Source organism: Bemisia tabaci, chromosome 6 (genome assembly GCF_918797505.1).
Source record: "Bemisia tabaci chromosome 6, PGI_BMITA_v3".
Taxonomy (NCBI): domain Eukaryota; kingdom Metazoa; phylum Arthropoda; class Insecta; order Hemiptera; family Aleyrodidae; genus Bemisia; species Bemisia tabaci.
Window position 1 is genome coordinate 23255752 of NC_092798.1, and position 14835 is coordinate 23270586.

General features: G+C 36.3%; 2 protein-coding genes across 3 annotated transcripts in view; one reads left to right on the plus strand and one right to left on the minus strand.

The window, feature by feature from the left end:
- The window catches only part of Gdap2 (ganglioside induced differentiation associated protein 2), a 145138-nt gene that overhangs the window by 77665 nt on the left and 52638 nt on the right, over window positions 1–14835 (plus strand). The gene's annotated exons all lie outside the window — the stretch shown is intronic.
- Window positions 3394–14576, minus strand: LOC109041438 (constitutive coactivator of peroxisome proliferator-activated receptor gamma). 2 transcript variants are annotated; one of them, XM_019057800.2, is made up of 10 exons: window positions 14264–14576; window positions 12531–12696; window positions 11742–12108; window positions 10108–10380; window positions 8842–9058; window positions 7236–7556; window positions 6623–6792; window positions 4922–5128; window positions 4315–4410; window positions 3394–3681 (listed from the first exon to the last, which is right to left on the minus strand). In XM_019057800.2, exons 2-10 carry the CDS (start codon window positions 12623–12625, stop codon window positions 3592–3594), a joined length of 1836 nt encoding a protein of 611 aa, XP_018913345.2. In that variant the 5' UTR covers window positions 12626–12696; window positions 14264–14576; the 3' UTR covers window positions 3394–3591. The 2 variants fall into 2 exon arrangements, with proteins under 2 accessions (XP_018913345.2, XP_018913352.2); XM_019057807.2 differs by lacking the exon at window positions 14264–14576 and adding an exon at window positions 13945–14244.

Below are 14835 nucleotides of genomic sequence, written 5' to 3' on the forward strand. Positions count from 1 at the left end.
GTTCCTCTTTACCAAAGACATATCTCTTTACTGAGGCAGTGTTTCTATCGAGGGAAACTGATTAAACTGTTTCCTTGCAATGGACCACTAGACAAGGTACGAATTTAAGCAATCTGATATATGTTCCTTAACCAAAATTTCACCTAAAACACGATTCGCGCAACGAAAATTACTGAAACCAACTCCGAACGAAGATATTAACGTTTTTATTTCACACTGGTTGCAAGGAATTTGAACCGCCCACTCACAAGAAACTCAAAGCTTTACGTAAGTCAAATGGCGCACCACAACGGTTTTAGCTAGCTTCTCAATCGAGCAATGTTCATTTCTCACCATGTGTTGTTCAAACTATAAGCAATTTGCTACAGCTGAGCCAAAGCTTCCAGATCGACGTTGCCAGATTTTTATATCGCAAAGACTGTCGTGATAACGTTTAGCGCACGATGTGAATCACGTAGAGCATTGAGTTTTCATGAGCGGATGGTTTGAATTCACGCATCAAGAATCATTGTGTATCTTCGTAAGGAGTTGATTTTGGTAGTTTTTGCTGTGCGCATCGTGTTCTACGTGAAATTTTGGTCTAGAAACATAAATCAGAATGCTAAAATTCGTACTTTGTCTAGTGGTCCATTTTGTGTGACTTTTTGCAGGCTGAGTAAAAAAATTCACAGAGAACAAGGCGAACTGTTAACTAGTTTTCCTTCAACCTCCAGATGCCCAAGCCGGGTCAAATTAACCCGAAAGAAAATTAAAAACGGGGCCCGATTTTGTCGCTCCTATCCTCGAATGTGTCGCTCATGTACCTCTTTACAACTACAAATAATACAAGCGGAGTCGTCATTACACGGAAACGGAGTGGAGGAAAGGAGGCGCGTCGATGACGGCGCAGAGATACAACTATTCGTACTTGATGAATGTCCGTGCTGCATCTGAAAAATTGAAGGCGCGACGGCGGAGCATTGCAAGCAGAGTATTTCGATTCCTCGTCTCGCGTCATCGCGCCTTCAATTTTTCAGATGCAGCACGGACATCCATCAAGTACGAATAGTTGTATCTCTGCGCCGTCATCAACGCGCCTCCATACCTTTGCTCTATTTCCATTTTTTGACGGATGCATCCGTGTCTTATTGCCCAACGAGCTCCCTACCGCTGATTTGGTAATACTGTGATAATATTTATTGCTGAAAAACGGGACAACTTTTTCTTTTTTACAGAATGGTTTTGCAAATGCTACAATTTTTTAAAGGATAACTGGTCATTATGTTTTACAATTATGATTGGCCCTTTCAAGGAAATTTCGTGCAAATATGTCCAGTATCCCCCCCCCCCTTTTTTCTTGCAAATAAGGAGGGGGCCAAAATTTTGAAAAAGCGCAGCCGAGACCACATAGTTTTACCGTTGAATCGTATGTACTCAAGGTCAATTAGTGAACTCACAATGAAAATAATGTGTTTTTTTTTCATTATTTTACTCTCGCGAATAAGGAACAGGGAAATATTTTCTGAACCTGCGTTGGAAGTCATTTTGTAAAATAATAATTTATCTTTTCGTAAATTCTACACGCATACCTACATCACTTACCATAACGACACGAAGGGTATGGATTCGATCGACATGAATTGATCGAAAAATAAAAACGTCATCCGATTGACAATTAATTTGAAAAAAAAAAAAAATAAACCATCGTTGAATCGATTGAAAACAAAAATTTGAACCTATCGACGCGATTTGATCGACAACCGTGAATAGATCGACAAAATCGTGACTTGATCGCCAATAAGGCCTTATAAATCTATCTGCAAAGCCATGAATTAATCTACAGAGCCCGTGAATCTTTTGACAAAGCCCTAATTAATGAAATTAAGATTTTACGGAATTCTCATGGAAGCTGATGATGGTAGAGCAATTATTGTCCAAGCCGTATCGCGCATCTTTGATTTATGTTGACGAGAGATGACGAGTATCCAAAATAGGTTGAACCATTACCCCTGGAGGTCATTTGGTTTCAATCAATCTACAAATAGATAATGAATTCTGCTTACAATGTTGCTGTTGTTGTTTTCATTAAGTCAGTGCAGGAATACGGAGGATCTGCGCTCATCGCGTGAGCTAGCGGTTACCGAGAGGCTAAAGACTGACGCCGCATGAACATCCGAATGTTGCCAAATTTCCCTCAAAGATGTAGGTACTTATTTTTGAGATAAGTTATCAATATTTTTCTTTGGAATCGGATACTCAAAGTCAAATCTTGCAGAAAATCCATTGAGATGATTGAAGAAAAGTATGTTTACAAGTAGCCCAGAAGCTTTGTTTTTCGTCGAAGGACATCTGGCAACATCTGGAGACTCACATGGTGCTCTTCCCTATTCTGCCGTGCTGAGAAAAAACGCCGTATGAACCTTCAGGCGCTGCCAAATTTCTCCTGATAAAATGCGAATTTGCTGGGAAAGCTGTTAAAATGTGTCTCTCAGTTTTGCAGTCAATATTGTTTGCTCTTTAATCTTAATTATCTGAAAATTTGAAGGAAAATATGCATAACTTTTCTCCCAAAGAAACATTTTATTGAAGGAAACTTGGCAACTCTCGAATGTTCAAACGGCGATATAGCATGGTAGTATGAGTACTGTTAAGAATTCTGAAAAGATCTTGTCAATGTACCTAGCTTGCCGTAGTTGAATGTGCAAAGTTGGATTTGATTCTTTGAACGACGAAAGATGGTCTTATAAACACTTTCTCCCACCAAAGAAAAATAAAGAAATAAAAAGGTAATTGAACTTGACATAATGAGGTGCTAGCAAAAAAGAAAATGAAAGGCAAATGTTCCAAAACCAAAAACTTAAGAGTTTTCTAATTAATGTAAGTAGGTAAGCAAACTCTTTTGAATATAAAGGGAGTAACCATGTGGAGCCAATGTTTGAACTCTGTAGTTTGATCTATTCTGTGAAGAGGAAAAATAACCCCTAGGCATTATAATTTAAGATTCACAATGCAACCATTTCATTTAATTGACTCTAGAGGTGTCTGTCTGTGAAGAAGTTTGTCCATTTCAGATTGAATAACAATCAAATTTGTAACTGTTTCATAAATATTTTATTTGAAAAAGAAAAATTCTCAGCTTCAAAACATAAGGAAAATCTACAAAACAATATGTAGTTTCAAAAGAAGTAAGGAGTAAGCAAAAAGTTTTAAAAAGAATTGTTAAAGTGAACAATCACGTCTTAAAATACTGAGCAAGTTGTGATGAAATTAGTACCTAGGTCAAGAAGAGATAAATAATTCATAAATTCCATTCGCCGTTTGATTTGACTTTTTCATTTAATCTGCCATAGCACACAGTAACTTTGGACAAATTTGCCCATTTCTTGCCAGGTAACAAACACCAATGGGCACTAATTCTCAAAATTAATGTAACAAAATTAATATTTCTATTCCAAAACATTAACAAAATATAGATTGCAATGGTATACTTGCAATGGTCATTGCAAAGGAGATAAATAGTAGGTTTAAAGCAAGTGAAAAAAAAAGTTGCAATCAATGATCATCTCTTCTTAAAATACTGAACAAGCCAAGATGAGATTAGGAAGCAAATAATCATTCATGAGCTTCTCTGAATGATTTTCTGCTGGTGGAGTTCTTGAATAATAGTTGCTTTGCTTCTCTGAATTGTTGTACATGACAGGCCTGTAATGAAGAAAGATTAAAACATTATTTTGCCAACAACAAACTGATCACCAAGCTGACAGAAATAATCAACACCAACATCAATTCAAATGTTATTTTAATTTGGTAAAGTAAGTTTTTTACTGGAAAGTCTTAAGTTCCGAAGCCTTGTTGTATGAACTTTAAATTGTTTGATTGGCCAATCGATTGCCCAATTCTATGATTAGAAACCTTGGTTGGGGTATGATTTAGAAACCTGGGTTTGGGAATAAATATTCTTTACACGAAAAATACAAATTGGGGGTGATAATAATGATTATAGATCATTGAGGCTGTAATCGGCCAACAATTTTTTGTTCGTTTTTCCTCTCTCAACTCAGATACCCACATGGAAAAGGGATGGTTGAACGACACAAAAATAGGTGAATATGAGGAAAAAATTTAGTGTATATCTAGACTTAGCTTGTAATCTGTCAAGAGACATGTGAATGTGTGATTAGCCCTAATGACACTGCTGATGAGAGTCGACAAGCTCTGACTTTCATCTCAACATACAATGTAAGAGTTCTAAAGTAAAGGTATATCTATAAATACAATCAAGTACCTCATTATAAAGAAAAATGACTCTTTCAAGTTAAATTGACTCAATTTTACCTGATCTTCGAGAAGAACTTCTTGGGACACTCCATACGTGGCATTTTGGTATATGTGTTGAAAAAGTTTTCCGTCAAAATAAGCATGAGCAAAAGCCTGCAAATACATAAACAAATAAAATTAATTATGTATTTGTGTAGCTCCAGATTAAATGACAAAATTTTCAATCATTCATGGAACGGAAGGTCGAAGAATTCTTTCTCAAGTCAATGCATCCACCTACTAATCGGGGAAGTCCAGATATTGTATTGCTTCCGAGAGGGCAGTCCAGAGGTACTGAAAAAGTACTGGAATTTTGCAAAACGTCCCGAATTTTTTGCTTCATTTCATACTTGTTTTTCAATATAGTCTGGAAACAGTATGCAATCCTTCGCGCATTGATTCTCAGAGCAGTATTTGCCTTCTAAAGCGCGACTGTTTAGCTAGTTGATCTTCAGGACACCGATGAACTTTGAATTTCTCAGCTACGTCATTTTTGCCGCCATACACAGGCGAATTTTTTAACGTTTTGAAATAGTGCTGAATTTTCCTAATTTAATTTTTTTGGGAAGTATATACTGAAAAAATGCTGAAAGAGTACTGATTTTTGCGATCTAGTTTTACGTACCTTGGAAGCAGGTAAAGGATAACCGCAAAGAGTGATTAACCGAATAACGGCACAAAGCGTGCGTGTGTAAATGGTAGCAACACGAATGGCTCGTAAATTTACTGGATCTGAAGACAGGTCAGCTAGGCGATCAAGTGACTCTGAAGGCAACGTAACAGCCACCGCCAGCAAAGCCTCTATTTCCCATGGCTTCAAAAAATCTTGCTCCTTTGATTAGTGGAACATATGAATAAAGACACCATTATTTTGAATACAGAGAACTAAATCAAATAGAAGCAAAATTTATCTTGTATTTGAGGACAAAACACATTTCGACAGCACAAATCCGCGATCACATATCTCGTTTAAGGTGTCTGAAAATCTCCGCCTCTATGTTATTTTTTTAAGAATGAACAAATTGACAACATTCCTTGTAGTTTATGCAGAATTTCCTTCAAGCAGAGAAGAAAAATCACGGCAGTTTTGAAGAACTGCCACTGAGGAGTTTTCTTTTTAAAAAATAAAGTATGACAGGAAGTCTGCAACGTTGCAAACTGAGTTATGTGATTGCCGACTTACACCGTCGATTTGGAAAAGTCAAACCAAACTAAAGTCATGTCGGTTTGAAGTTCACGGTTTAAAAACATCATTTTAAAAAATGTAGTTTTACAATTCTTCGTAACTACAATTTTACAAGCCTTTCTTTTATGCCACTTTACTTGCTCCATTGGCACAAAAATAAAGTAAACGGCTTATTAATAATTCTTTAGGACACTGGAGAGTTTTTCATCAACAAATCAAAATTTTATTTTTCAACCCTAATTGGCAAAAATTGTTCCGCTGAAATTATCACCACCATAGACTTCATTCCCTTGTTCTGGGGGCAGCAGCACAATCTCGAGAGGACATTCCAGTATACAACCAAGAAAAGACATCATTCAAGCTGACTCCGCATGTTAAGGGCAACATTGTACATTATTATCAAGCAGTTTGTGTTTGCTACTGTTCACTCATTCTATCGGTTTTGGTCTCTGGTTTCAATGATTCTGTTCATGAACTTCCATGTTAGGATTTGACATCATCTAACACAATTACTAACAGGGCATGGCTGTTTCAACTTCTATTTACACCGCATGAATATTTCAAAAACTGATGCCTGTCCTCATTGCCCATCGGCCACGGACACTCCCGAACATGCACTTTTCGCCTGCTCCTACTACACGCCAGAGCGATCGCGTCTGGAACACCAGATTGGCGACCTTTTTCTGACCTCAAACTTCCTGGAAAATATCTTAAGCTCAAAAGACAATTGGACGGCCACGTGTAATTATGTGAAGATCGTGATAGAAAGTAGAAAAAAGACCCTTGATGCTGATGCTATGCCTGATGGTGTTTCCAGCAGTCACTCAACAATGATTTAATGATTTAATTCAATCTTTCGTACCCCCCTTTCTTACCTGTTTTTATTTTTTATCTCTTTTGATGTAAATCTTTTAATTCTATTGTAACGTTGTTGAATGACAAATAAACAAAAAAAAAAAAAAAAAAAAAAAAAAAAAAAAAAAAAACATCATCTAAAAGAAAATATCTTTGGAATTTGTGGGTTTCAATTTTCAGTGATGGCAAGTTATTAGTTAAAATTTGATAAAAAAAAAAGAATCTTGGAAAAATTTTGGGTTTTTTTTAAAAACTGAACCATTGTTTACTACAAAGTTGGCTCACCTCTATGTAAAAAAGGGCAGCAACTGGAATAACCAAATGCTCAGGTAGGTTCATTACTTCTTCAGGATTAAGCCGAGGAGACACGGCATGCACAAATAATCGCCATCTAATCATTTCCATTTCCTGCGATCGGTCATCACCCCAAAGTGCCAATAATCCTGGATGACGATCTAGAATGGAAAAAGAATTAGTGGTGCGTTTGTCACAAATACAAAGAATGTTATGAGTGTGCATTCATTTTCTGAACCAAGCCTATAACATGGGAAAAAATTCAATATTCTGTGAAAATAGATCAATTTTACATATGAGTATGAGTGAATGATCTTGACATAAAAAAATTATTGTAGGAGGCCTTTTATTTTTACAGCTTTGTGCAGGTAAATTACCTGCTTACTAATTCAGCCTCCTTCTCCTTATATTTGTGTTCCTCTTCTACATATCTCCTCATACAAATAATCAAAATTCTCTAAAAAATTCCTCTAGATAACTCTTAACAACTGCGAATTACTCCCGTCTAATCTTTCTGAGCAACGTATTGCTGGTTGCTAGAAGCGCCAGAATTTAGGGCTTTTTTTGTTAGATGCTACAGGAAATAAATCACAGCATAACTTACCTGTGGGTAAAATTGGCCAAACTGTAAAAGGTTTTTTTATATTGGAGTTTCCCTCCACACTCCACTCCTCCACTATCTCGGGTTCTACGTCAGCTGGTTTTTCCATCAAAATAATGCCATAGAATCTTTTTCTCATGGTGCGTAGCATACTCATTGCTGGAGGAAGATCATTTTTCCGAAAGTCTTCAAACCCGGCAGAGGATCCAAAACCATCCCCAAGCATGATTTTTAATATGATTGCTGAATTTATATCTGCTCTATGTAACTTTTCTGCAACCTCCAATATTGCGTTCCATTCTGGATGCTCAGAAATACGTGCAGCTGCAAGAAAATAAAGAAACAGGAAATCTTGAATTGTTTGTCTCTCCCTTTAGTCACCCAGCTGTGCCCAACATCTTGCACACAACGAATGTTCCTCCTCTTAAATGGTATATGCTTGAAAATAAAGACATTCAATCGGAAATCATTATCCTTCCATGTTCTTGACCTTTTTAGCCAGCCAAAAATACTTTAAGTAAGCCTCAACCAATTTTTGAAAATGCATATTTGATGAGATAAATGCAAATTTTGAGAAATGTTTTTAGATAAATAGATAATAATCTCATAACTTTAGTCCCTTGAGTCTTTAAGTTCTGCGGTTTTAGCTTGTCCAAAATTCCAAGAGCCAACTTTTTGAAACCCTCTAAAAAGTTCAAAACTAAGGAGAAAGAAAAAAAAGTTCACATTCATTCATATCTTTTTAAAATTCCTGCGAGTAGATAATCCTCAGACTTATTCTAAAACCATGTACCCAATCATCAACCACGATAAGAATGTTAAAGTTTTTTTCTAATTTTTTTTTTTTAAAAAAAATATTTATACTACAGTACAAGAACTTTATGCCTCTGCATCTGCCTGCATGAATTACATTTACAAGGGTATTAAGAAACAAAGTAACATAAGATAACAAGGATTATCTAGAGGACCACGAATTTTGGAATTTTCTGTCTTACTTTATAAAAAAATATCTGTTACTCATTGATAATTATTTCTTTTCTTCCTTTTGTTGCAGGTAAGAATATGCACATACCTATGTTTATTTCCCCTCAAAAGAGAATCGGTCAAGTAAGCAATTTCAATTTTCTTTACACTTTTTTTCCCATGTCTTACTTCAAGAGATGATGCATGTTCGAAAGTTAGTGTCTTTTATTTCATACATTCAGTGCATGTCCAAGTCATAGCAGGACCAGGCTCAGGGCTTCACTAAGTATTTATTTCTCCTTTGTGATAATTCAAAATAATTCTCTTTGGATGAACATACACGGAAATAAAAAGAATTGCTGATTCAGCAATTCAATTGCTAAAAACAGTGAGTGCAATGTATCAATGCAGATTTTACAACAGAAAAATGCTACTTTAACCACCCCCTTGGTTAAATTAGTTTACAATGTGGTTAAAGTAGCATTTATTTGTTGTAAAATTTGCGTTGAAACATTGCACTCACTGTTTTTAGCAATTGAATTGCTGAATCAGCAATTCTTTTTTTTTCCGTGTAGAAAATTGGGATGAAAAACTATTCAAAATTAGTTTCCTCCAAATTATGTGTTCGATTCATACTATGACTCACGTAAAAAAGTTTCTGGTGTAGCTATGTAATTCCGTATACTCATTGCAAGGAGTGAAGATTTCTCAGAATCCTGGAGGACTTCTTGAGCAATGTCTGGTAGAACGTCGAAGAGAGCTCTACCACGAGGCAGTTTTTTAATATATTCCGATAGAGCAGGAAACAAAACTTCAAAGCGCACTTTTCCTCCTCTAATATTACACAGTGACCGATGAAAACGCTAATGACAGAAACAGAAAAAAAGTAGTTTTTAATGAAGTCACGTTTTGTGAGCTTGTTTTCTCAAAATTAAAGGCATGCCTGAAAGCTAGAACATTATTGCCAGTCAGAAACAATGACAATTTTTCAAAATTCTTCTGAAATAAAGTGTCAGCTACAAAAAGTATGTTATCAACCGTTGTCACCACAAAGGGTGACTTTTTATCCACCGACCATGGAAACAAGAAAAAGAGTTTGCTTAAGACCAACTGTGCCTACCTATTTTAAAGGATAACGCGCAAATCAGGTCAAAGCTTATTCTATCAGATACTTTGCTCCAATTTTGTACTCTGATTTTCTTAAAAACTCCTTTTTATTTTGAAAATTTGATACCCAGAAAACGTTAAGGAGGAAGGTTTAAACTCTCAGTGCTCAGAAGCTTAAAATAACGCTAATGTCTTGCGCAGATTGTGAAGTTAGGAGTGCATTTCAGAGTTTGCCGATGCGCTCACCGTGATTTTTGAGACATTATCTATAAGGAACAACTCTTATTTTTGCTCAAGAAAAAGTTTGCAACAGGCCCATTCCAGATTTGTCTGATCCAGTGGCTAAATGACTCTTCATTCCATTAAAGTGAAAGATCTTGAAGGGTGAAAAAGACAGTGGTTTTAAAGGAAAATTAACGTCAGAAGCTTTAATTCAGTATTTTGTTGATGTGCACACACAGATTTAAAGGTCTCATAAAGCCAGACATTTTGAAATAAACACGAATATCCATGATCATTCCTTCATTCCATTTCATCTTTCTTCATTTATTTCTTAAAGATGAATTTCAAATATTTTTGTCCTCTTAGGACCCTGAATTGTTCATCTTGTTTCTGATACACTTCCGAGAGTTGATATTAACATGACATTTGTGCAAAACTAAAAGAGATTTGCACTTAAACTATAAAATATTGACCGTACGAATGTATAAACTTAAGAAATAAAGCTCAATCCTGAGCGATTTCAAGTGTAATGGTGGCAAAAATATTTTTCATAATGAAATGATTAAATTTTAGTTGAGATTACCCTTAAATCCTTGAAATAATTGACTGTATTATTTCCTGCTAAGGTGGCAAAAAGCGGAAGTTGAGATGAGTGGATGCCTAGAAAATCAGCAAAGTGCTCTCTGTTGTAAATCCGAGTTTCCATCCTGGCCATGTTGAAATGTTTCGCTGACAAGTAGTATTTTACACTCTTATAGATTATGAATTCTGAATCCTGTCCAAATACTGCCAGACAGTTGTTTTCTCTCGCATAATGGGCTATTTCAGAATCACAGTCTGTAAGACCTTTGTGAACCTACAATCAAATTTTAAACAATTTAGAATAGGTCATCAGGTAAAATCGAAATAGAGAAATTTTCTAATCACAAGAAACTATGATACCCTTGAATTTCACCAAATTATTGGCTTTCTCACATGACATACCAAGAATCTTGCTGATAAAATGCCCGAGTGTGATGTTTTGCATCTACAGTAGGATTTAAGGCGTGCGGCACATAATCTGAAGTAAACACAAAAAATCTTTTGGCGAGTGAACAAGTTTTGGATCATATTTCTTGGAAAATAGATGTAAACAGGCAAAGGGCTTAACTCAACATCAGACCTAAAAAGAATCTAGTTTCAAGTTACAGAAGATGCTTTCTTAAAGTGGGGGGGGGGGGGGGGGGTAGGCAGGTGATGAAAAATGAAAAAAGGCGGTTACTTTATACTTGCATCAAGTCAAAAAATCATAATGCTAAGTAAATAATTTACGCTCAATGGTAAAAAGGGGCTAATCCTAACACTAAAGTTCGTTTCATTTTTCTATCTTCTCAAATTTTTCAATTAAGTAAAGTCCTCATGAGAAAACAGCACTCTTCAGAACTTAAAATTTCAAAAGGCAGTAAGTTTTTACAATTTTGTAATGGAAAGGAATTGAGATGGATGGACTCAAAATAAGTGCAGAATTTTTTAATTTATCTTCTATTACCAACAGTTTTTTAATACTTTCTTGAATGCACCATAAATTGAGATTCATAATTTCAAAGTCTCTCAGCAATATCTTCTCAGAATTTGATTCAAGTTGTAATTTCAGTTCAGTGTGAAAATCAAAGTGGATGTCTTTGTTTAATGGGTAAATCAATGCTCATTTCTCCCCATCATTGACATTGTCCTAGGTTGACTGCTGAATCTTGACCTTTCGAGGTCATGTTGGACTTATCTTAGCTATTTTTTGTACATGCTGTACATTTATGGAGAAGTCTAAAAAATCTCCCTGATAAACGCACATCAAATTTGAAGGATTAAGATGTATCCAAGTCTTCCAGTTTAAAGTAAGGTCTTCAACCTCAAACGTTGCTTGGTGATTAATGTTACAACTAAGGGCAGAAAATCTCCGCGCATGACAAGAGACTTATAGTTTTAATATTGGCCCAAGGCCTGGCCTCGTTTAAACAACTGTTGTAGGAACGAGGTGGTGAACAGAAATATTTTAACGATAAGTGAAACCTCCAAGTTCATAAGCCTCAAATTGCATCAAACAGTTTTCTGTCTCATGTTTACTATTGTAGCTTCCAACTTTGAAAATTTCACCTACAGTTGAAACATTTGGTATCCTGACCTCGCTCCAGGAACAGTTGCACTGTCGAGAAAATTATGCAGAAAATCACTTGTACTCACCTCACAGCCTTCAATTTGTCGAAAATAATGTGAAAAACCAATGTTGGTCGGCATGACAAATAAAAATGGTTCCAATTCACTAGTCAAAGTGTCATTTGCTAACTTATCAAACACTGTATTAACTTTGTTAAGTTTATCACGGCACCGCATAAACCATCCTTCCCTAGAGGAGAAATCAGCGCCATACCCTCCGAAAAAAAACACAGGGCGAACACCCAGCTTTGTGAAGGCTTTTACAAAATCTTCAATTTTTTTTAAGAACTGCTTAATCTGGCCACCAGAAACCCAATCAAGATCTCCATATATAAACCGCATTGTTGATGATCCATCGAATACAATTTTTGGGTTGAGTTCACCTGTCTCCGCACTGAAACAAATGGAATTCCATTTAAAGATGAAAATGAAAAATTTCTACAGAATTCCCACTTCTTCTTTTTCCCACAATACAAGGAGGTAGTGAATGATGAATTTTTTGAAGGTGGGAGTTGTCATTAGGAAATTACTTTGAAAAAGAAAAAACAAAAATATTATTTGCGCCTCCTCTATCTGATTGTGCAGAATTTTTATGATTATCAATTAAGTTTAAAAAATGTTAATTTTGCCCTGAAAATAATTTCAGAGAGTTCTTTCGAGTTTTTTCTAAACTAAAGGGAGGGTTGCATCTGCTTACCTAGGAGGGCATTTTTTGTAAAAATAATCAATGGAGCTAAGATTAAAAGACTTTGACGGTGCATTATAAAAGTGAATACAGAAACATTGAAAAACAAGCAAACATATAGTTTTATTTACCGAAATTCCTCGACCAATTGTTTGATGCTCACAAGAGCAAAACATTCAGGAGGGCTGTAATCCTCAATAAAAGTCTGCAAACCTCTTACACCCATTTTACTTCAGTTCTGTTCTTTGATTGACATTAGTAGAGTGTCAAAGGTCTTCTTTGAATGCCCGTTGATTTCTGAAAGCATTCAATAGAGTTTAGTTCGCTTTAAAAAGCTAATACGGTGATAAACTTCCACCATGCGCCAATGGTTGCTCTTAGAACCTCTGATATTCTGTGTAATTTAGGATGCAAAAGAAAGACTACAGAATTTGATGCCTTGGGTAAAAATGAGACTTATCATGAGTGGCGGTAGCCACATCCATGCAAGTAACCAATCCTCCAACCCTTGGCAACACAGCACAGCCCGGTCGAGGTACCGACACCATAGCTACGCGTACTTGGCTTATTTGGGTTTTCAGTTGTGGTTCATTTGAGTGTAACATGCATTTTCCCTGCAGAGCTGTAGTGCTCCAAAGTTTGAGAACATATTTGTTCTTTCTAACTGTGGGGTCGAGGGAAGACTTATGAGAGGGGACTATGAGGCGAAAGTGTTTTGGAGAAAACTGTCTTAAATTTTCACTCGAAAAAAAATCTTTGCTCTTGATAGTCCTTCTAGAGCAATTTTTTTCTGATTATGTACCTACGAAGTCAACCTTTTAAGTTGCAAAATAACAAACTGTCATGCTTCTTCTAGAAGGAATAGCATTATTATTTACAATGAGTGCATGGGTAAATGGGAAATTTCTGTCAGGACCTAATATGGGCTCATCCTGCAGGAGCAATTTACTTAGTCAAAATGTACACATCTACAAAGTGAAAATATTTAAGTAAGTTGCGGTTGAATGACGCACTACGTTTTGGATTTGCACAAACGGCAAGGCCGAAACGCGTGTGCAGTTGCCTTCCTGAATGGACGTACCTAACTACTGTTGCTCTCAACAGCGTATCTCTTTGAGGGAAAATTGTGCTTCTGTGTGAGCTTTTTCCCTCTGTAATGAGATATCAGCTTTAAGCTGAATTGTATGCCTGTTGGCTAAGAAAACTCCAACATCCCCTGTTGGATTTGAGTAGATGCTAAGAACAAAAATATCAGGGGTGACAAGTAAAATGTTCTGGGTGTGTGCAAACTGGCGTGCAAAGTATGGACATCTTTAAAATGAAACAATTTGGCAAATTTTAAGGCTTTAGTCAAAATATTGAGAATAGCCCCTGTACATTAGTCTAATGAGTCTTTTGCAATAAAAAACTGCGAAGTTAGGAGAAATAAACACAGGATTTGGCCTCAAAAACATTGATCTCAGCACATATGTACCAGATATATTGCTGTTTTAATGACAATCAATTTAAAATCTGGCTAGTTTTATCAATTTCACTGATACTTACAATATATGACATGCCACTTTGACCTCGCCTGGATCAAATCACCTGTAGTCAGTCACCTTCAGTTTACTTTATCCACTGATGATATCAATTGTTGTTAAGAAATTGGTTGGGGAAATTTTAGGTTACATGTGTTTTGAACAGAAATTTTGCGTAGTGCAATAATACCAGTACATAAGCACGTCCTACAATTTTAGGGGGAAGATGAACTACTTGTACTTAATACAATTTTGTTTTGCATCAAAAGAAACATTGAGACCAGCTATGATTGCTTGACAGCCGCACTAAGTAATGGTAAATTCAAGAAAATGGATATACTTACTTAATCTCTCATTTCTTATTAACGCATATCTGTTCCCTCAAACACCGCACTAAAGTTTTGAAGTGTCTCGAACAGTTAATTCCTGTATGCCAGGATCTCAGTCAATGCTGCTCGAACTAAACCACACTAAGTAGGTACCTGCCTGCACTTATCGTATGAATTGCGTTATCCGCCGCTTACTTTGTTGTAACGTGAGAAGTTTATTCGCGTGCGCCAGTACTTTGTTTCTGCTACAGTTGAGATTCCGATTTCCGAGACCGAGAACGAAAGCCGAGAGATGCAATTTTATTGTCTGCTTTCTGCTATCTAAGCACCATTACTTACTTATCGTGTTTGATAATGATAAGAGGAAAGTCACGTGAGGTAAACAACAATGATGGCGGTGTCAGAATGCGCGCTCAAATTTTGCGCGGGTATTTTGAATTGACGGACCGCTACACTACCCCACCGCTCCCGCCCATCGTACTTGTAACAAGGCGGGAAAGGCTTCTCCGCTCGCCCGTATTAAAACCTCACCTCTTCGTCATCGCTGGAAATTTCCTATTGTTGGCTGTATGAGTTGTAGAATTTGT